Below are 23,417 nucleotides of genomic sequence, written 5' to 3'. Positions count from 1 at the left end.
TTACCAAAGCACTGATGATACAGTATGTTACTGATGATACTGTAGTGATGATACTGATGATAAAGTATGTTACTGATGATACTGTAGTGATGGTACTGATGATACAGTATGTTACCATACTACTGATGATACAGTATGTTACCATGGTGCTGATGATTCAATATGTTACCATGGTACTGATGATACTGTAGTGATGGTACTGATGATACAGTATGTTACTGATGATACTGTAGTGATGTTACTGATGATACAGTATGTTACCATGGTACTGATGATACAATATGTTACCAGGGTACATTTTTGGTTACTACATGACTCCATATGTGTTATTTCATAGCTCTGATGTCTTCACTATTAATCTATGTAGAATGTAGAAAATTGTACAATTAAAGAAAAACCCTTGAATGAGTAGGTGTGTCCAAACATTTGACTGGTACTGTATATATATTTACTTTCACTTTCACGTAGCTAGTGAATACAGCTAGCTAGTTTAGCCTACTCAAACACCCGGCTCAAACAGAGAGAGATGCTATGTTAGCTAGTGAATACAGCTAGCTAGTTTAGTCTACTCAAACACCTGGCTCAAACAGAGGGAGATGCTATGTATGTTAGTGAATACAGCTAGCTAGTTTAACCTACTCAAACACCCGGCTCAAACAGAGAGAGATGCTATGTTAGCTAGTGAATACAGCTAGCTAGTTTAGTCTACTCAAACACCTGGCTCAAACAGAGGGAGATGCTATGTATGTTAGTGAATACAGCTAGCTAGTTTAGCCTACTCAAACACCCGGCTCAAACAGAGAGAGAAGCTTTTGGTTTTATTAATTTATTGCCACTGGGGCCGTCAGTGTAACTGCTAAGCTTTCTGACTGTACTGCATGATTCGAGCGAGTTTACTAACGTGTTAGTTCTAGTATGTTGGCTATGACGTGACAGTGATGTAGGCTGTGTGTAGCAGTTAGCGGTCATGATATGTTTGGCTTGGGAAGTTTTTATCGCTTGCTCACAGACAGCTGATGTGTTGTGCACTGAAGTCCACAAGCGAGGAGGAGAGCGTGTAGATAGTAGCGAGAAGGAATTATATATACAATGAGCAAGGTGTTCATGCTGTTTTTATGTGGCTACTATGAAAGTGAACTGTGTTTGCGTGTGATCAGGGGTGTATTCATATCGCCGATTCTGTTGACAAACGTTTCTTAAACGGGGATAAACATACCTGAATTTGTCCAATAGAAATTCTAATTTGCAACTGGTGGACTAATGATTACACCCAAGATCAGCTAGATGCAGGCAAGCGTGTGCAAGGTGGCATTGAATGTGTCACTGTCTGTCACCTTGATTCCTCAAAATTCTCTCGACCTGTGCACCTGCATTGTAAACTTTCGATCATAGGCTAGATTCTAGCAGCCTCATGATGGGTATAGGGAACATTAGAGTATCATGTAGTAGCCTAAACCTATTGATGTTACATTGAGCTGGATGAATGGAATATGATTGACAGTCGTCCAATATGCTGTAATAGAAATAAAGCCATGCTCATTAAAGAAAACATCATCATCCCTCATCTTAAACGGACCGCCGCTGACACTCATGTACTGCAGGGTGTTGTATTTCAGAATTCTATTTTAGTATGTTTTCAAATGTTTTCCAATCTTTCTAATGAGCAATAACAGTTTTACGAGCATACTCTAAACTAACTGAGCACTTTGCCCCAACTCCACTAATCTAGCCGAGCACGGACCACTGAGGCCTTCTGTAAAGAATCCATTATAACCTGATGAAGCAGAAACCTTTACAATGAATGTTTTCTATAAATACACAAATAAGCAGAGAGATCTGATTTCACAGGTTCCATGAGGGACATTGTGCCTCAGCTCCATGGTCTGGGCTGGCTGGGGTTTATGGGAACTTGGCTGAGGTATGACAGGGTATTAGGTTGCCCTGCCAGGATAGGGTGTCACACGCACTCACACACACACACACATAAACACACACACACACAGTGTGTCGAAGCCCAGAAACCCAACCTCTCTACGATTCCTGTGATATTTGAACGGACACCATAGTTTCCTCCACTCTGTTTAGAGGAAGTAATGATACACCATCCTTGAAGGAAATTCAATCAGTGTGTATTGAGCAAGTTTATTAGCATTTTTCCCCCCTGTTGTATTATGCAGTAGTTTGCTGTGTGGCCCTGTGTGCACCATGTTTTCCCTCCAAATATCTGCTAGCGCTCACGCAGAGTCAAGCATTCAAATGCATTTTCTTGACAGAGCTGAAGGTAATTTAGGTCGGGGTTCATTCATTTAGATCAAGGGTAGGCAACTAGGTTCAGCCGCAGCCTGATTCTTGTCGGAGCAAATGGTTGGGGGGCCAGAACATAATCCAAATAATTTTTGTCGTTGTTGAAAATAACAAAAATGTCATTCCTTGGTTACATTGAGACATGATTACCTGTCTCTTTTTTTTATTGGTGGGAATACTTAGGAACAGATTTCCGAAATGAAACACATTTTTATCTGAGTTCCTGGTGATTTTAGTCATTGTTTTTTTTTTTTTTACCAAAAACGATGTTTATTATAATGTTTTATTTCTTTATTAAGAACTTTGGGGGGGCAAAACCAATCCAATCGCCTGTTGCCGACCACCGATTTATATTTTTAAGGTTAATTTGTATGAGACTAGCTGGACTAGCCATCCACTGGCTGTGACCATATTCTACCACTGCAATGCAAATCAGTTCTGGATCCTTAAGAGACAATAGAAAAAAAATAGAAAAAGCAGTGGTCGTGTCTGAATACCCATACTAGTGTACTACATACTTAAACTGCATACTAATTTTGCCGTTTGATCTAGTAGAATTCACTCATCTTTTCTGACTCACAGCTGATAACAACTAATAATCATATACATTGATGAGCTGTACCAAAATGAATGAACGCTGGCAGTCAACGTAATCGCACATTTGATTTCACAATCGGAAATTTCACATACTATAAAAGTGTCTTTTTACTCATACAATTTAGTACGCTAGTATGGATATTTGGACATGGCCAGTATCTCAATCCTCACCTTATCAACAGATGTGCTTCCTTTCAGGAAGGCCCTAAAAATGGTCAAAGACTCCAGCCACCCAAGTCATAGGCTGTTTGTTCTCTCTGCTACTGCACAGCAAGCGGTTCCCGGAGTGCGAAGTCTCGGACCAAAAGGCTCCTGAACAGCTTAAACAAATGGCTACCCAGACTATTTGCATTGACACTCAGTTATACAAACCCACAGTTTTATCAGCTATCCGGGTGGCTGGGCTCAGACGAAGAAAACGGATGTGGAGGTCCTGGGTTGGCGTGGTTACACGTGGTCTGCGGTTGGGAGGCCAGTTGGACGTACTGTCAAATTCTCTAAAACGTGGTTGGAGACGGCTTATAGTAAAGAAATGAACAGTCATTCCTACAGTCAGCATGCCAATTGCAAGCTCCCCAAAACCTGAGACATCTGTGGCTTTATGTTGTGCACATTTTAGAGTGGCCTTTTATTGTCCCCAGCACAAGCTACACCTGTGAAATGATCATGCTGTTTAATCAGCTTCTTGATATGCCACACCTGTCAGGTGTGTGGATTGTCTTGGCAAAGGAGAAATGCTCAGTAACAGGGATGTAAACAGATTTGTGCACAACATTTGAGAGAAATAAGCTTTTTGTGCATATGGAACAAAAACACTTTACATGTTGCTTTTACATTTTAGTTCAGTATTTGATTGTGTTAGTATTTCCTTTTGGGGGGAGGCACATTTCTATTCCTTTTTAACTCTGCATTGTTGGGAAAGGTCTCGTAAGTAAGCATTTCACTGTAAAGTCTACCCCTGTTGTAGTCGGCGCATGTGACAAATAACATGGAATTTGATGCAGATGCAGTTTCTCTGTCCCCCCCTGGGTAAGGAAGTTCAGGGACAGTGGAGCCCTGTGGGTAGAGTAGCCAGGCCTTCCTGTAAAGCCTGGTCCCAATATGAAAGAGCCACTCAGTCTCCCTCTCTCTCTCGCTCTCTATCTATCTATCTCTCTCTCTCTCTGTCTCTCTCTCTTTCTGTCTGTCTGTCTGTGTGGCCGTGCTTGGTTTTCTCTAATCAAAACCATTCTCCCCATCTGTCTCTCATCCATTCTCCCCAACCATTTGAAGAAACTCCAAGTGGCAGGAACAAATTAATTAATGTCTTTATTCTTCAGTGTAAACTGTAAATGAACATGTGTGTGTGTGTGTGTGTGTGTGTGTGTGTGTGTGTGTGTGTGTGTGTGTGTGTGTGTGTGTGTGTGTGTGTGTGTGTGTGTGTGTGCGTGTCTGTCCATCTGTGTGTTTGTGTGTGTGTGGATAACTGGCCTAGTAAACTTGAACATTTGTTCCACTAATTGTTTGTTTCCTTTCTGGTTGCACTCAAAGCCCAGATTCATTTGTAGTGACCTCATCCTCACCTGCATTACTTCCTAATGATTCCCCCTGCTGCATTCATCTCCTTTTACTGAGCCATCATCCACCTCATGTTTGGGTTCCACGGGGCTGAGATGAAAGCAGAGAAGCCCTCCAGTTTCACAATGTAGCCTGTACCCATGTTGGGAGGTCCCACTCCCTAATTACTGCTGCTTTCTCACCATGAATTAGGAACAGGATTGGCCTTGAGAGAGAAAGAGAGAGAGGCAGAGAGAGAGAGAGATAGATTACAGTTGTGAGGTCTGGGGTCCGCTCATCAACCAAGAATTCACAAAATGGGGAAAACACCAAATTGAGACTATGCATGCAGAGTTCTGCAAAAATATTGTCAGTGCACAACGTAAAACACCAAATAATGCATGCAGAGCAGAATTCCCAAACCTTCCATAACAAAGCCATCACCTACAGATAGTTGGTCCTGGGGTTCTGTTCACAAACACAAACAGACTCCACAGAGCCAGGACAGCAACACAATTAAACCCAACCAAATAATAAGAAAACAACAATATATTTACTCGACAAATTGGAAAGAATTAACAAAAAACTGTCTTTATTATTTTGTAACTTGTGTGAGTGTAATATTTACTGTTCTCGTTTTATTGCTTATTTCACTTTTGTTTATCCATTTCACTTGCTTTGGCAATATAAACATATAAACATGTGTTTCCCATGCCAATAAAGACCCTTGAATTGAGAGAGAGAGACAGACAGACAGACAGACAGACAGACAGACAGACAGACAGACAGACAGACAGACAGACAGACAGACAGACAGACGAAAGAGAGAGAGAGATGAAAGAGGCAGGGCGAGAGAAACAGAGGGAGATATGCTTGTTTCTGCAGCTCTGTATTTCGTGACAATAGAGGGCCCATTGCACATGAACCTGATGCGTTGTCATAAAAATACCAGGAGAACAAAGATGGGACTAGTTCTGTTTTTGCCATGGCAGGCAGTGCTGTGGCTCTCTCTCCCACATATGAGTGCTCTCTCTCCCCCTCTTTCTCTCTGTCCATCACTCTCCCGCTCTCTCCCACTCTCTCCCAGATGTTTCTGGCTGACCTCAGGCTTAGAGGCCAACCACACTCACCTCTCTCACACAGACTCTGTGGCCCAGGCTGCCCAGACTGCCCAGTAGGATAGGCTCCACAACAGGGCTAAATCCAGACTGGGACTGAGCTCTGAGCAACCATCTCTGACCACTGTGTTAAAGGTCATGAGTGGGCAGTACAGTAACAGAGTACAATACGGGGTATATCCATGGAGTAGGCAGTATAGTATATCCACGGAGTAGGCAGTATGGTATATCCTGGAGTAGGCAGTATGGTATATCCTGGAGTAGGCAGTATAGTATGTCCACGGAGTAGGCAGTATAGTATATCCACGGAGTAGGCAGTATAGTATATCCACGGAGTAGGCAGTATGGTATATCCACGGAGTAGGCATTATGGTATATCCTGGAGTAGGCAGTATAGTATATCCACGGAGTAGGCAGTATGGTATATCCTGGAGTAGGCAGTATAGTATGTCCACGGAGTAGGCAGTATAGTATATCCACGGAGTAGGCATTATAGTATATCCACGGAGTAGGCAGTATAGTATATCCAAGGAGTAGGCAGTATAGTATACCCTGGAGTAGGCAGTATGGTATATCCACAGAGTAGGCAGTATAGTATATCCACGGAGTAGGCATTATGGTATATCATGGAGTAGACATTATGGTATAGCATGGAGTGGGCAGTATAGTATATCGTGGAGTAGGCAGTATGGGATATCATGGACTAGGCATTATGGTATATCATGGAGTAGGCATTATGGTATATCATGGAGTAGGCATTATGGTATATCATGGAGTAGGCAGTATGGTATATCCACGGAGTAGGCATTATGGTATATTATGGAGTAGGCAGTATGGTATATCATGGAGTAGGCAGTATGGTATATCATGGAGTAGGCATTATGGTTTATGATGGAGTAGGCAGTATGGTATATCATGGACTAGGCAGTATGGTATATCATGGAGTAGGCATTATGGTATATTATGGAGTAGGCAATATGGTATATCATGGAGTTGGCAGTATGGTATATCATGGAGTAGGCAGTATGGTATATCATGGAGTAGGCAGTATGATATATCATGGAGTATGCAGTATGGTATATCATGGACTAGGCCGTATGGTATATCATGTACTAGGCAGTATGGTATATCATGGAGTAGGCAGTATGGTATGTCATGGAGTGGGCATTATAGTATATCATGGACTGGGTAGTATGGTATATCATGTACTAGGCAGTATGGTATATCATGGAGTAGGCAGTATATAATATATCATGGAGTAGGCAGTATAGTATATCATGGAGTAGGCAGTATGGTATATAATGTACTAGGCAGTATGGTATATCATGGAGTAGGCAGTATGGTATATCATGGAGTAGGCAGTATGGTATATCATGGACTAGGCAGTATGATATATCATGGAGTAGGCAGTATGGTATGTCATGAGGTGGGCAGTATAGTATATCCATGTAGGCAGTATGGTATGTCATGGACTAGGCAGTATGGTATATCATGGAGTAGGCAGTATGGTATATCATGGAGTAGGCAGTATGGTATATCATGGACTAGGCAGTATGATATATCATGGAGTAGGCAATATGGTACATCATGGACTAGGCAGTATGGGATATCATGTACTAGGCAGTATGGTATATCATGGAGTAGGCAGTATGGTATGTCATGGAGTGGGCATTATAGTATATCATGGACTAGGTAGTATGGTATATCATGTACTAGGCAGTATGGTATATCATGGAGTAGGCAGTATAGTATATCATGGAGTAGGCAGTATAGTATATCATGGAGTAGGCAGTATGGTATATAATGTACTAGGCAGTATGGTATATCATGGAGTAGGCAGTATGGTATATCATGGAGTAGGCAGTATGGTATATCATGGACTAGGCAGTATGATATATCATGGAGTAGGCAGTATGGTATGTCATGAGGTGGGCAGTATAGTATATCCATGTAGGCAGTATGGTATGTCATGGACTAGGCAGTATGGTATATCATGGAGTAGGCAGTATGGTATATCATGGAGTAGGCAGTATGGTATATCATGGACTAGGCAGTATGATATATCATGGAGTAGGCAGTATGGTACATCATGGACTAGGCAGTATGATATATCATGGAGTAGGCAGTATAGTATATCATGGAGTAGGCAGTATAGTATATCATGGAGTAGGCAGTATGGTATATAATGTACTAGGCAGTATGGTATATCATGGAGTAGGCAGTATGGTATATCATGGAGTAGGCAGTATGGTATATCATGGAGTAGGCAGTATGATATATCATGGAGTATGCAGTATGGTATATCATGGACTAGGCCGTATGGTATATCATGTACTAGGCAGTATGGTATATCATGGAGTAGGCAGTATGGTATGTCATGGAGTGGGCATTATAGTATATCATGGACTGGGTAGTATGGTATATCATGTACTAGGCAGTATGGTATATCATGGAGTAGGCAGTATATAATATATCATGGAGTAGGCAGTATAGTATATCATGGAGTAGGCAGTATGGTATATAATGTACTAGGCAGTATGGTATATCATGGAGTAGGCAGTATGGTATATCATGGAGTAGGCAGTATGGTATATCATGGACTAGGCAGTATGATATATCATGGAGTAGGCAGTATGGTATGTCATGAGGTGGGCAGTATAGTATATCCATGTAGGCAGTATGGTATGGCATGGACTAGGCAGTATGGTATATCATGGAGTAGGCAGTATGGTATATCATGGAGTAGGCAGTATGGTATATCATGGACTAGGCAGTATGATATATCATGGAGTAGGCAATATGGTACATCATGGACTAGGCAGTATGGGATATCATGTACTAGGCAGTATGGTATATCATGGAGTAGGCAGTATGGTATGTCATGGAGTGGGCATTATAGTATATCATGGACTAGGTAGTATGGTATATCATGTACTAGGCAGTATGGTATATCATGGAGTAGGCAGTATAGTATATCATGGAGTAGGCAGTATAGTATATCATGGAGTAGGCAGTATGGTATATAATGTACTAGGCAGTATGGTATATCATGGAGTAGGCAGTATGGTATATCATGGAGTAGGCAGTATGGTATATCATGGACTAGGCAGTATGATATATCATGGAGTAGGCAGTATGGTATGTCATGAGGTGGGCAGTATAGTATATCCATGTAGGCAGTATGGTATGTCATGGACTAGGCAGTATGGTATATCATGGAGTAGGCAGTATGGTATATCATGGAGTAGGCAGTATGGTATATCATGGACTAGGCAGTATGATATATCATGGAGTAGGCAGTATGGTACATCATGGACTAGGCAGTATGATATATCATGGAGTAGGCAGTATAGTATATCATGGAGTAGGCAGTATAGTATATCATGGAGTAGGCAGTATGGTATATAATGTACTAGGCAGTATGGTATATCATGGAGTAGGCAGTATGGTATATCATGGAGTAGGCAGTATGGTATATCATGGACTAGGCAGTATGATATATCATGGAGTAGGCAGTATGGTATGTCATGAGGTGGGCAGTATAGTATATCCATGTAGGCAGTATGGTATGTCATGGACTAGGCAGTATGGTATATCATGGAGTAGGCAGTATGGTATATCATGGAGTAGGCAGTATGGTATATCATGGACTAGGCAGTATGATATATCATGGAGTAGGCAGTATGGTACATCATGGACTAGGCAGTATGGGATATCATGTACTAGGCAGTATGGTATATCATGGAGTAGGCAGTATGGTATGTCATGGAGTGGGCATTATAGTATATCATGGACTAGGTAGTATGGTATATCATGTACTAGGCAGTATGGTATATCATGGAGTAGGCAGTATAGTATATCATGGAGTAGGCAGTATAGTATATCATGGAGTAGGCAGTATGGTATATAATGTACTAGGCAGTATGGTATATCATGGAGTAGGCAGTATGGTATATCATGGAGTAGGCAGTATGGTATATCATGGACTAGGCAGTATGATATATCATGGAGTAGGCAGTATGGTACATCATGGACTAGGCAGTATGGGATATCATGTACTAGGCAGTATGGTATATCATGGAGTAGGCAGTATGGTATGTCATGGAGTGGGCATTATAGTATATCATGGACTAGGTAGTATGGTATATCATGTACTAGGCAGTATGGTATATCATGGAGTAGGCAGTATAGTATATCATGGAGTAGGCAGTATAGTATATCATGGAGTAGGCAGTATGGTATATAATGTACTAGGCAGTATGGTATATCATGGAGTAGGCAGTATGGTATATCATGGAGTAGGCAGTATGGTATATCATGGACTAGGCAGTATGATATATCATGGAGTAGGCAGTATGGTATGTCATGAGGTGGGCAGTATAGTATATCCATGTAGGCAGTATGGTATGTCATGGACTAGGCAGTATGGTATATCATGGAGTAGGCAGTATGGTATATCATGGACTAGGCAGTATGATATATCATGGAGTAGGCAGTATGGTACATCATGGACTAGGCAGTATGATATATCATGGAGTAGGCAGTATGGTATATCATGGAGTAGGCAGTATGATATATCATGGAGTAGGCAGTATGATATATCATGGAGTAGGCAGTATGGTATGTCATGGAGTGGGCAGTAAAGTATATCCATGTAGGCAGTAGCATCACCACACACCAGGTGTTTAGTCACTTAAAGTAAACAGCGGTGGGAGGTGATGCTGTGTGGCAGCTGAATGTGGTAGATACTAACTAACATACTCCCACATGTACTCAGCAGTTGTTGTGCCAGGGCTCAAGTGGATAGGTTATCAAACCCAAATGAGATTGCCCTAAATAACTAGTGAGTCAGTCACCTCACAATAGAATAGGCCACTGTCGTCACAACCTCCAACATCATCATAGCCCTAGAAACCCCTGAAAGTTACCTGCTTGTCATTTTTATCCCAAACAAGATGGGGTTTATAGGTTACAGTGCCTTCTCTAAGGAGAACATCTGTCCAATCAGTGGCACCGAATACAATATCTGCCATTTTACAAGTGACAGGTGTGCTGACCCTGTCTCCTATGAACCCAGTCTGTCTGTCTGTCTCCTATGAAACCTGTCTGTCTGTCCGTCTCCTATGAACCCAGTCTGTCTGTCTGTCTCCTATGAAACCTGTCTGTCTGTCTGTCTCCTATGAAACCTGTCTGTCTGTCGGTCTCCTATGAAACCTGTCTGTCTGTCTGTCTCCTATGAACCCAGTCTGTCTGTCTGTCTCCTATGAACCCAGTCTGTCTGTCTGTCTGTCTGTCTCCTATGAACCCAGTCTGTCTGTCTGTCTCCTATGAAACCTGTCTGTCTGTCGGTCTCCTATGAAACCTGTCTGTCTGTCTGTCTCCTATGAACCCAGTCTGTCTGTCTGTCTCCTATGAAACCTGTCTGTCTGTCTGTCTGTCTGTCTGTCTGTCTGTCTGTCTGTCTGTCTGTCTGTCTGTCTGTCTGTCTGTCTGTCTGTCTGTCTGTCTGTCTGTCTGTCTGTCTGTCTGTCTGTCTGTCTGTCTGTCTGTCTGTCTGTCTGTCTGTCTGTCTGTCTGTCTGTCTGTCTGTCTGTCTCCTATGAAACCTGTCTGTCTGTCCGTCTCGTATGAATCCAGTCTGTCTGTCTGTCTGTCCGTTTGTCTGTCTGTCTGTCTGTCTTCTATGAACCCAGTCTGTCTGTCTGTCTGTCTCCTATGAACCCAGTCTATCTGTCTGTCTCCTATGAAACCTGTCTGTCTGTCTGTCTCCTATGAAACCTGTCTGTCTGTCGGTCTCCTATGAAACCTGTCTGTCTGTCTGTCTCCTATGAACCCAGTCTGTCTGTCTCCTATGAAACCTGTCTGTCTGTCTGTCTGTCTCCTATGAACCCAGTGTGTCTGTCTGTGTGTCTGTCTTGTGCCCCAGCTAGAGTAAATACACTGTGTTGTGTTTGTCTGTCCTAGTGTGAGTTCATACGGTCATAAGTCTATAGTAGTGGAGGCTGGTGGGAGGAGCTATAGGAGGATGGGCTCGTTGTAATAACTGGAATGGAATTAATGGAACGTATCAAACACATCAAACTTATTGAAACCACTTTTTGACTCCGTTCCAATCATTCCATTCCAACCGTTACAATGAACCCGTCCTCCCACCAGCCTCCTCTGGTATATACAGTAGGTCAGTTCTATTGCTGTCTCAATGGCTCAGATGTGCTTCCCTACCCAGACTACTATACGTTGTAAACAGGGCCCACTTGTTGCATCATTCTCTCAATCTCTCCACACCATCCTCTTGTCTGAGAGCTCTCCTGAATGCTGCGTTCTTGGGTCTGTCTGACCCAGTGGGGTCTTTGTGGGTTTCTTGGCTGGCCCTTGGATATGGTTTATGTGTTCTGCTGTTTAAAGCCTGAGCAGTGCTTGTCATCCTTTACATTCGATGGAGTCGTTGGTAATAAAGGCTGAAAGCGAGGGAGTGGATGTTCTTGTGGAAGGAAAGAGGGCAGGTATATTGAGTTCATCGTTAGACCAACAGAAGATGCTCATACATTTACCAGTTCTCTAACAATGAGATGGATCGAGACAGGAAGTTAAGGGCATAGCGTTTAGACTTCATAATAAAAAAAAGTGAACATGTCACATGACTGTCTACGGAAATTATTCTTGGATATTGGTTATGACAACCAGAAGTTGTGAAAATGTGTTTGTGAAAGGTTCTTCTCCAGTTTAGAGACAGCACTGGTCCAGAGGTGTCTGTCTGTCTGTGTATCTGTCTGTTGGTTTGTCGGTTCTTGGGGTGAGAGGACTAACCCTGTAGATTCCAGGCTTGCCTCTGTGTCAAAGCCCAGAACATCATTCCTCTCTCTCCCCACGGAAAAGGGAGGAGATTCTAGGTGATTATAGCCATTCATATTTTACTACCTCAGTAATTATTGTCATTTTGAGATCAGAACATCCCTGTGGCTGTTCCAGTACTATGCACTGATAGAGGTTAGTTGGACAAAGGCACACAGCTGCAGGATACAGAACATTATAAAAGTGATACAGCTTTCATCTTATTCAGTAATCAGGTTTTACCTGCTCAAAGATTGTATGTGAAAGAAGCCTCAGGTAAGAGGCAAGACTGAAAGGTCAGGAATGTGGTTTATGACCTCAGCTGCACCCTAGCCTTGCGCTCTCTCTCTCTCTCTCTCTCTCTCTCTCTCTCTCTCTCTCTCTCTGTCAGTGAGGTACTAGTTTCACGTTGCCAGTGTATAATTAGGGGTTCAATTAATTATTCTCACATAATGAGTAAGCGTGCCTAAGATCTATAAGACTCTATAAGGCTTTAGCTCAACAGGCTAACACAGTTTTGTGGTGCATGGGAGTTCCTGGGTTTGAACCTCGGTCACTCACATCAGACTCCATAGTAAGGTCATCAGGGTTCAGAAGGTACTGTATATTTTTACATTTAGGTCATTTAACAGACTCTCTTAAAGGCTTACCGTATAACTATATGACTAAATGACTCTATATGACTGTCTGGCTGTATACCAGTTGTTTGTCTCCCATTGGTATTTCATCTGAATGACAAATGAATCAGCCCATCGATGCTGATGTCTGAGCCGTCTTCTCTCTGGGAAGAAGAAGAAGGTTTTGAAGCTAACAGGATTCCAGAGTCGGGGTCCAGTTCCATTCCCATCCAACAGAATACCTCGTTTCCTCTCTTTTCCACTTTGTGTTTTTCTTCTTCTCCCTCTTCTCAAATACAGTGATGTTTATAAAAGGACCATACTTTGTGGGCACTTATCTGTGCCAGCTGGTATGGAACTAATCTGAGCTGAGCTATTTCTCATTAAAGGAGGGCCTCTTTGGGAGGCGCGCCGGTGTGCGGACTGCGGACAGGGGAAAGAGCTGTCTGTTTCTGCAGAAGGGCTTCATTTTGTGGCGGGCAGGAATAACTCCCTGACAGTTTTATTGCAGGCCGGACTTCAGGCCTGAGATGAGGCGCACAGAGCCTTTGTGCAAACGCCACTGATACACTGTGGAGGAATGTTGACTACCATGCCATCTCTGATTGGCTTGGCGTCTGGCCCCTCTGCCCCCCCCCCCTAAAACATACTCCTCTAGGATTAGTGCTAAAACTCTGGCAGCCTCCTGGCTGATGAAGAAAATCACTGTCCTTGTTGTAGCATGAAGTGGAGTCAGGAAGTGGATCATCAAGTGGCCTCCCGAGTGGCGCAACGTCAGTACTGCCACCCTGGTTATTTATTTATTTATCTATTTAAATAAATCTATTATTTATTTAGCAAAGTGAATGAGCAGATAACCAACTTACATCCAAGAATAATACAGAATAAATGTCTAACTGGAAATCCAGACGGTTGATTCCCCATCAACACTCTAACATGAAAGTGGAGCTACGATGTTAATCATGTTCATCGTTTTAGCAAGGGGAACAGTGTGATGAGTAACCTACATAACTGTTCCCCCCTCTCCACCCTCCAGTGATCAGATCCCACATCTCAACTCTGAATCATCGTCACCATGGTTACGAACCTGTCGAAACCTGCCGAAACCTGCATGCCGCAGGAGTCTTTGATTTTCCCACACATGGTGTAGACTAAAGAGGAGAGTCATCAGGACAGGCAGTGCCCCTACCGCAGCAGAAACATGGTGATAGGGACGGTGATGGGGGCATGGTGCCGACTGGCAGAGAGACTGATGAATCTGCTGATTTACTTGCACGACATACAGTATCCGGGCTACATGCCATAAGGGCCCGTGTTCACAAAGCATCTCAGAGTAGGAGCGCTGATCTAGGATCAGGTCCTCCCTGCCCATATTATCTTAGAAATTCAGATTTTTTTTTAAATCGAGCACTTCTATGGGCCCAGATCTCCTTCTGAAAGAATAGCATGCTGGGAAAGTGGTAGGATTGTGTTGCCATGGATACTGAAAATAAATAAATGTTGTTCCCTACAACACTCATATCATCAGGGGAGAACGTGTCCACTGTCTCCTGGCATCCAGCTCAACTTTACAGGACTCTTTGGTGATGTAAGGAGTGAAACAGTAGCCAGTAGACTGACTTACTGTAGACCCCAACCGTCTGTATGACAACAACATTTCCCCTTTACCTCGTCATTTTCTCATGTTGAGTCAACATGGGAACATTCCCCTGTACAACATCGTACAGTAAACATCATTTTCTCATGTTGAGTCAACATGGGAACATTCCCCTGTACAACATCGTACAGTAAACATCATTTTCTCATGTTGAGTCAACATGGGAACATTCCCCTGTACAACATCGTACAGTAAACATCATTTTCTCATGTTGAGTCAACATGGGAACATTCCCCTGTACAACATCGTACAGTAAACATCATTTTCTCATGTTGAGTCAACATGGGAACATTCCCCTGTACAACATCGTACAGTAAACATCATTTTTTCATGTTGTGTCAACATTGGAACATTCCCCTGTACAACATCGTACAGTAAACATCATTTTTGGGGTATGTGACATTTCTTTACCATGATGCATATGGCCGTGTATCGGTGTGCCCCTGTAAATATTTCCTCACTTCACTGCAGATTTATATCAGGTCGGTGTTAAAACCAGTAGGTCACTGGGACACACTCTTTTAAAAGACCAGGAGTAATCTGTGTCCCGATCTCAGCCATATAGGGAGTTGAATGTTTCTGGATGTGTTTCCTCTCCTCCAGCATGGAACACTCCAGCCCTGTGTTCCATCATCATCTAGATATCTACAGGATGGAAGAAAGAGAGTTCTACTGATGGAACACTCCAGCCCTGTGTTCCATCATCATCTAGATCTCTACAGGATGGAAGAAAGAGAGTTCTACTGATGGAACACTCCAGCCCTGTGCTCCATCATAATCTAGATCTCTACAGGATGGAAGAAAGAGAGTTCTACTGATGGAACACTCCAGCCCTGTGTTCCATCATAATCTAGATCTCTACAGGATGGAAGAAAGAGAGTTCTACTGATGGAACACTCCAGCCCTGTGTTCCATCATCATCTAGATCTCTACAGGATGGAAGAAAGAGAGTTCTACTGATGGAACACTCCAGCCCTGTGTTCCATCATAATCTAGATCTCTACAGCATGGAAGAAAGAGAGTTCTACTGATGGAACACTCCAGCCCTGTGTTCCATCATAATCTAGATATCTACAGCATGGAAGAAAGAGAGTTCTACTGATGGAACACTCCAGCCCTGTGTTCCATCATAATCTAGATCTCTACAGGATGGAAGAAAGAGAGTTCTACTGATGGAACACTCCAGCCCTGTGTTCCATCATAATCTAGATCTCTACAGGATGGAAGAAAGAGAGTTCTACTGATGGAACACTCCAGCCCTGTGTTCCATCATAATCTAGATCTCTACAGGATGGAAGAAAGAGAGTTCTACTGATGGAACACTCCAGCCCTGTGTTCCATCATAATCTAGATCTCTACAGGATGGAAGAAAGAGAGTTCTACTGATGGAGCACTCCGGCCCTGTGTTCCATCATAATCTAGATCTCTACAGCATAGAAGAAAGAGAGTTCTACTGATGGAACACTCCAGCCCTGTGTTCCATCATAATCTAGATCTCTACAGCATGGAAGAAAGAGAGTTCTACTGATGGAACACTCCAGCCCTGTGTTCCATCATAATCTAGATCTCTACAGGATGGAAGAAAGAGAGTTCTACTGATGGAACACTCCAGCCCTGTGTTCCATCATAATCTAGATCTCTACAGGATGGAAGAAAGAGAGTTCTACTGGCCTGGATTGTATTGTGTTGGTCCACCCTGTGTCTACCCAGGGTGCATCATCATCATCAGATAAAGGCCATATTCACAGACTGGCTCCCTGAGTGAATGTGAATAGAGCTGAGTGTCCTGGAACAGAGCCGAATCAGCACATCCCACAACATGTGTTCTGGAACACAACCCAGTCAATACATCCCTCAACATGTGTTCTGGAACACAACCCAGTCAATACATCCCTCAACATGTGTTCTGGAACACAACCCAGTCAATACATCCCTCAACATGTGTTCAGGAACACAACCCAGTCAGTCCAGAGCCACTCAGCCAACCTCTGACCAACTGAGGAATCCTTTTGCAACTACCCAGCAAATCATAGTTTTCCTCAACAGTGTGTATGTACGTGCGTGTGTATGTGTGTGCGGTGTGTATGTGGTGTGTGTGTGCGCTCGTGTGTGTGTATGCGTGGTGTGTGTGTGCGTGTAAGCATGGTGTGTGTGCATGTGTATGCGTGGAGTGTATGTGTGGTGTGTGTGTGTATGCATGGTGTGTGTGCGTGTATGTGTGGTGTGTGTGTGTGTGTATGCATGGTGTGTGTGTATGTATTTTGTGTGTGTGTGTGTGTGTATGCGTGGTGTGTGTGTGCATGTGTGGTGTGTGTGTGCATGCGTGGTGTGTGTGTGTATGCGTGGTGTGCGTGTGCGTGTATGCGTTGTGTGTGTGTGCGTGTATGCGTGGTGTGTGTGTGCGTGTATGCCTGGTGTGTGTATGTGTGGCGTGTATGCGTGGTGTGTATGCCTGGTGTGTGTATATGTGGCGTGTATGCGTGGTGTGTATGCGTGTATGCGTGGTGTGTGTATGCACAATGTGCGAAGTACTTGCGTTAAGGCTTTTCTGTAGGGGTTGGGTGTTGTCTAATTCTCTGCTGGTGGACTAGTGCTGTCTGACGTGTGTGTTGATGAGGGAGAGAGAGAGAGAGAGAGAGAGAGAGGGAGAGGGAGGGAGAGAGAGAGAGGTGAGAGAGAGAGAGAGGGAGAGGGAGGGAGAGAGAGAGAGGTGAGGGAGAGAGAGGGAGAGGGAGAGGGAGGGAGAGAGAGAGAGGTGAGGGGGTCTGTTAGGCCTTGGCTGGGCTGGGCTCTACTGGGCTGGCTGACGGTGTCTCTGGAAGAATCTATGCGTGCCCAAATAGCTGGTTGACACACACACACATACACGTACACACACACTCAGACCTTCAGCTGGGAAGGGATTTAATCTGTGACTGAAAACAACAATGATGAATAGAGGTCTGTTGCTGTGCTGTGAATCTCAAACATATGCCCGGTCCACCATCCAGCCAAGAAACTGTGTGTGTTTCTCACCCTTCTGAATAGAATCAGGGCCAGCTGTTTGTATAGACAGATCACTCATAGACGTGAGAGGTTTCAACGGACAGCGTTGGGTTGTGTTAGGGTCTATGTTCATGACTCATAATCTCACATGCACATGCACACACAGACACACACACTTACACAGCAACAGTCAGGAATATATCAAACTCTCCAAGTGCCACAATGATCAGGACAACGATGGAATTTGAATGAGTTCTGTTGTTAGGCCGTAGAGCAACATGACAGAATATATGTTATAATGAGTTCTGTTGTTAGGCCGTAGAGCAACATGACAGAATATATGTTGTAATGAGTTCTGTTGTTAGGCCGTAGAGCAACATGACAGAATATATGTTATAATGAGTTATGTTAGGCCGTAGATCAACATGACAGAATATATGTTATAATGAGTTATGTTAGGCCGTAGAGCAACATGACAGAATATATGTTATAATGAGTTATGTTAGGCCGTAGAGCAACATGACAGAATATATGTTATAATGAGTTCTGTTGTTAGGCCGTAGAGCAACATGACAGAATATATGTTATAATGAGTTCTGTTGTTAGGCCGTAGAGCATCATGACAGAATATATGTTATAATGAGTTCTGTTGTTAGGCCGTAGAGCAACATGACAGAATATATGTTATAATGAGTTCTGTTGTTAGGCCGTAGAGCAACATGGCAGAATATATGTTATAATGAGTTCTGTTGTTAGGCCGTAGAGCAACATGACAGAATATATGTTACAATGAGTTCTGTTGTTAGGCCGTAGAGCAACATGACAGAATATATGTTATAATGAGTTCTGTTGTTAGGCCGTAGAGCAACATGACAGAATATATGTTACAATGAGTTCTGTTGTTAGGCAGTAGAGCAACAGGACAGAATTTATGTTATAATGAGTTTTGTTAGGCCGTAGAGCATCATGACAGAATATATCTTATAATGAGTTCTGTTGTTAGGCCGTAGAGCAACATGACAGAATATATCTTATAATGACTTCTGTTAGGCCATAGAGCAACATGACAGAATAAATGACACCACAGGGCAAAGTGTTACTGATGAGGCCCCTGCCTGCTTCGATGAAAGGTGTGCGTGTGCATGTGTGTGATCATGCACAGGGGTCACCTGGGCCTCTCTCTTTGGCTTGAAGAAGGGAAGCATAATTATTGAGGTCTTAGTAACAGTGAGAGTGTGAACACAGGGAGCAGAGAGGTCAGAGGTCATTGGAGACCAAATGGATCTGTGTTCATGACAGAGGAAAACATGAGTGAGGAAGAAGAAAGGCAAATGTAGAGAGAGAGAAAGAAGGACATAGAAAATGTATTGAGAGATGTTTGGGAGAGAGACAAAGACTGTCACAGAAAGAAAGGCAGACAGACAGAAATGTAGGAAGAGAGAGAGAGAGGTAGAGCTGAAAGAGGGAGAGAGAGAGATGTGGGGCTGAGAGAGAGAGCGAGAGAGGTAGAGATGAAACAGAGAGAAAGAGAGGGAGAGGAGAGAGATAGAGAGAGGTAGAGCTGAAAGAGGGAGAGAGAGAGATGCGGGGCTGAGAGAGAGAGCGAGAGAGGTAGAGATGAAACAGAGAGAAAGAGAGGGAGAGGAGAGAGATAGAGAGAGGTAGAGCTGAAAGAGGGAGAGAGAGATGCGGGGCTGAGAGAGAGAGCGAGAGAGGTAGAGATGAAACAGAGAGAAAGAGAGGGAGAGGAGAGAGATAGAGAGAGGTAGAGCTGAAGGGGATAGGCAGAGACTGCAGTAGGGTATTGGGTATGTTGCTGTCTGCAGCAGTGACAGCTTTTGCTGAGTCAGAGTAGAGACTCTCCAAGCTGCAGCAGCCTGTGTGGTAGTGGTACAGTTTACCTGCAGCACTGCGTCATAGTAGACTGGAGTCACGCTCTACTGCTCAACACTGCCACCCAATGGTGAGACAAGAAACAACACCTGAGATGCAATGCCATGTTGAAAGATCTCAACACACCCTGACAGGATGAGAAAGCCTAAGAGTTGTTGGAACTAATGCAATGTACCAAGAGGCCTCATAACCATACCAACTAGCAACGAATCCCGTTCTTTTGGAAACCCTTTAGCCTTTGCACTACAGCATTACACATTGACTGTATGTGTTGGCAATCTGACCTGTGTGATCTGGCTATGGTGCATAAGTCAGTCAGTGTAGTAGTCAGTCACAGTATTATATCATCTCTATGGTAGTAGTGGCTTTGCACATAGGAGACAGATAGAGGCAGTTCTGTCAGCAGGAAAAGTCAAGTGTTTTTGAACTCTTCACAGATGTGCTTCTCTGAACTACAGTCTACACTCCTCACTGGCACAGAGCAACTAGCCCAGGGCAACTAGCCCAGGGCAACTAGCCCAGAGCAACTAGCCCAGGGCAACTAGCCCAGGGCAACTAGCCCAGAGCAACTAGCCCAGAGCAACTAGCCCAGGGCAACTAGCCCAGAGCAACTAGCCCAGAGCAACTGGCCCAGGGCAACTAGCCCAGAGCAACTAGCCCAGGCAACTAGCCCAGAGCAACTAGCCCAGGGCAACTAGCCCAGGGCAACTAGCCCAGAGCAACTAGCCCAGGGCAACTAGCCCAGAGCAACTATCCCAGGGCAACTATCCCAGGGCAACTAGCCCAGAGCAACTAGCCCAGGGCAACTAGCCCAAGGCAACTAGCCCAGGGCAACTAGCCCAGAGCAACTAGCCCAGGCAACTAGCCCAGAGCAACTAGCCCAGGGAAACTAGCCCAGAGCAACTAGCCCAGAGCAACTAGCCCAGAGCAACTGGCCCAGAGCAACTAGCCCAGAGCAACTGGGCCAGAGCAACTAGCCCAGGGCAACTATCCCAGGGCAACTAGCCCAGAGCAACTAGCCCAGGGCAACTAGCCCAAGGCAACTAGCCCAGGGCAACTAGCCCAGAGAAACTAGCCCAGGCAACTAGCCCAGAGCAACTAGCCCAGGGCAACTAGCCCAGAGCAACTAGCCCAGAGCAACTAGCCCAGAGCAACTGGCCCAGAGCAACTGGCCCAGAGCAACTAGCCCAGGGCAACTAGCCCAGAGCAACTAGCCCAGGGCAACTAGCCCAGAGCAACTGGCCCAGAGCAACTAGCCCAGAGCAACTGGCCCAGAGCAACTAGCCCAGAGCAACTAGCCCAGGGCAACTAGCCCAGAGCAACTAGCCCAGGGCAACTAGCCCAGAGCAACTGGCCCAGAGCAACTAGCCCAGAGCAACTGGCCCAGAGCAACTAGCCCAGAGCAACTAGCCCAGAGCAACTAGCCCAGAGCAACTGGCCCAGAGCAACTAGCCAAACTATTACTGGACAAGATGTGCATTAATGAAATGTGACCCAATATACTACCCAATATACTAAAGGTTATAGTTCATATACTAAAGGTTATAGTTCATATACTAAAGGTTATAGTTCATATACTAAAGGTTATAGTTCATATACTAGGCTTATAGTTCATATACTAAAGGTTATAGTTCATATACTAAAGGTTATAGTTCATATACTAGGCTTATAGTTCATATACTAAAGGTTATAGTTCATATACTAAAGGTTATAGTTCATATCTGGGGCTGCAGGTAGCCTAGTGGTTAGGTCATTTGACTAGTAACCGAAAGGTTGCAAAATCGAATCCCTGAGCTGACAAGGTAAAAATCTGACACAGGGTTTCACTCACCCATGCAGGGTTTCACTCACACATGCAGGGTTATCTCTCCAATCACTTGGACAATAAGCCTTTGCTTAGTTAGCTTTTTCCTTGAGTCATTGACATGGAAAAGTACCACAGCTGTGTGTGACTGTAAACTGATCTCTTCTTTCTCTTCTTTTAGAGAAACTCTACAACTCAAATGGACGAGAGCTGAGGAGAGCCCTGTTTTCCCTCAAACAGATCTTTCAGGTAATGTTCCCCTCCCTTTTGTCTTAGCAGCAGCCTGAGAATGTCAGATTCATTAATACTGCAGCGATAGTCTACTAATGGCTCTTGTTTATCATTAACTATCACACATTCTCCCATATGACACACACACGTGTATGCACATATGCACACATTCTCTCATATGACACACACACACGTGTATGCACATATGCACACATTCTCCCATATGACACACACACGTGTATGCACATATGCACACATTCTCTCATATGACACACACACACGTGTATGCACATATGCACACATTCTCTCATATGACACACACACACGTGTATGCACATATGCACACATTCTCTCATATGACACATATACACGTGTATGCACATATGCACACATTCTCTCATATGACACACACACGTGTATGCACATATGCACACATTCTCCCATATGACACACACACGTGTATGCACATATGCACGAGTGTGTTGGACACACACACATACACACATGCTTTGTACAGCAAGTGCTCATACAAACATACTTAACACAAACACACACACTGTACAGTAATATTTTCCAAGCTATCTGAACAGAGCTGTGCAGTGAGAGAAGACTGCCTCCGTGGCAGCTATGCTATGCTGTACTCTGCTGTGCTCAGGTCCATGCTTGGCCAGAGCCCTGCTTCACACACTGGGGCTGGCTGGCCTGGCAGGGAATCACTGTGGAGGCTAGAGGGGGAGTGTTAAACATCACTTCAGGAGACCGTTGGAAGGAAAAGTGAGCTACAGATGTTGACAGAGAAATACAGGAATAGATCAGGACGTCTCACTGTGCCTGTGCACACTTGGAATGACTAGGTCAGGTTTGGAGGAAGTGGATGTTACCACACACACACACACACACACAAGCAACTGCACTCGAGTAACCTCTCCCCTAAAGAGCTTGTATCAATATAGTGCGTCCATATGTTTGGATGAAGAATCCTGTTAACATGTTGTCTGCTGCAGGTCTATACCTAAATGTTATCAGAAGGTACAGTGTCTCCAGCTCTGTGGTCGCAGACTGTGTAATATTTCAGTTCCAGCCCAGCTGTGTGTGTCTGGAACTTTCTCTCTCTGTGTGAGTACACACTTGTATACACAGTGGTTTTGCCAAATAACTGGGCTCTCCATCATTGATGCATGTAGAAGCTGTTCTGGAAACACTCTGGTGTGTATTCCTATGAGGGAGGAGCGCTCTAAGACTGACCACCCAACAGTACACACACACACACACACACACCTCTCCTCCTCACTCCCCACCTGAGCACTAGCTCCTAGCCTAGCGTTGCATAGCCCACTCCGAAGCCAGATGAAAACCTCCCTCCTGTACTTAAATGACTGAGCCGTCGACAGGTGTGAGAGCCACAGGCGGTTTTGTCGTCTAGGAGAACAACATAAAGTGCAGGATTTGGCAAGCGGACATGAGGCCTCTGCAAATAAAATACTACTGTAACATGTTGAAATATAGGAGACAATCTCAGCAGAAATATCCACATATGACAGGGTCATTCACTATGTATTTCAGGGTTATGATAATACTGTGTTTTTCATTATATTCCATGTCCCAGTATCGAAGCACTGCTACAGTGGTCTTAGTTGTCCTCTTCAATATTGTAAGACCTTTGTCTAGTATTAAGTCAAAAAGACTTGGATAAGCAGTCCACTAAAACATGCCTTTTCATGGAGCTCTCCCAAGGCCTTTTGATATTACACAACTGGACAGGCTGCCAATGAAACGTTGTGTGGTGACATCAAAGTGAAAGAAATAGCACTGAGCTCAGATCAGATGGTTCAGCATAAAGAAAT

General features: G+C 44.0%; 1 protein-coding gene across 1 annotated transcript in view; it reads left to right on the top strand.

Annotated features, from left to right (window-relative positions):
• Window positions 1-23,417, top strand: part of fhod3b (formin homology 2 domain containing 3b) — a 256,541-nt gene that overhangs the window by 131,140 nt on the left and 101,984 nt on the right. The window contains exon 4 of the mRNA XM_031811805.1: window positions 21,524-21,591. Within this exon, the coding sequence (XP_031667665.1) occupies window positions 21,524-21,591 (68 nt within the window). The remainder of the gene's footprint in view (window positions 1-21,523; window positions 21,592-23,417) is intronic.

This window comes from Oncorhynchus kisutch, unplaced genomic scaffold (assembly GCF_002021735.2).
Source record: "Oncorhynchus kisutch isolate 150728-3 unplaced genomic scaffold, Okis_V2 Okis02a-Okis13b_hom, whole genome shotgun sequence".
NCBI classification, from domain to species: domain Eukaryota; kingdom Metazoa; phylum Chordata; class Actinopteri; order Salmoniformes; family Salmonidae; genus Oncorhynchus; species Oncorhynchus kisutch.
Note: the sequence above shows the minus strand (reverse complement) of the source record. Positions and strands in the feature narration are given on the sequence as shown.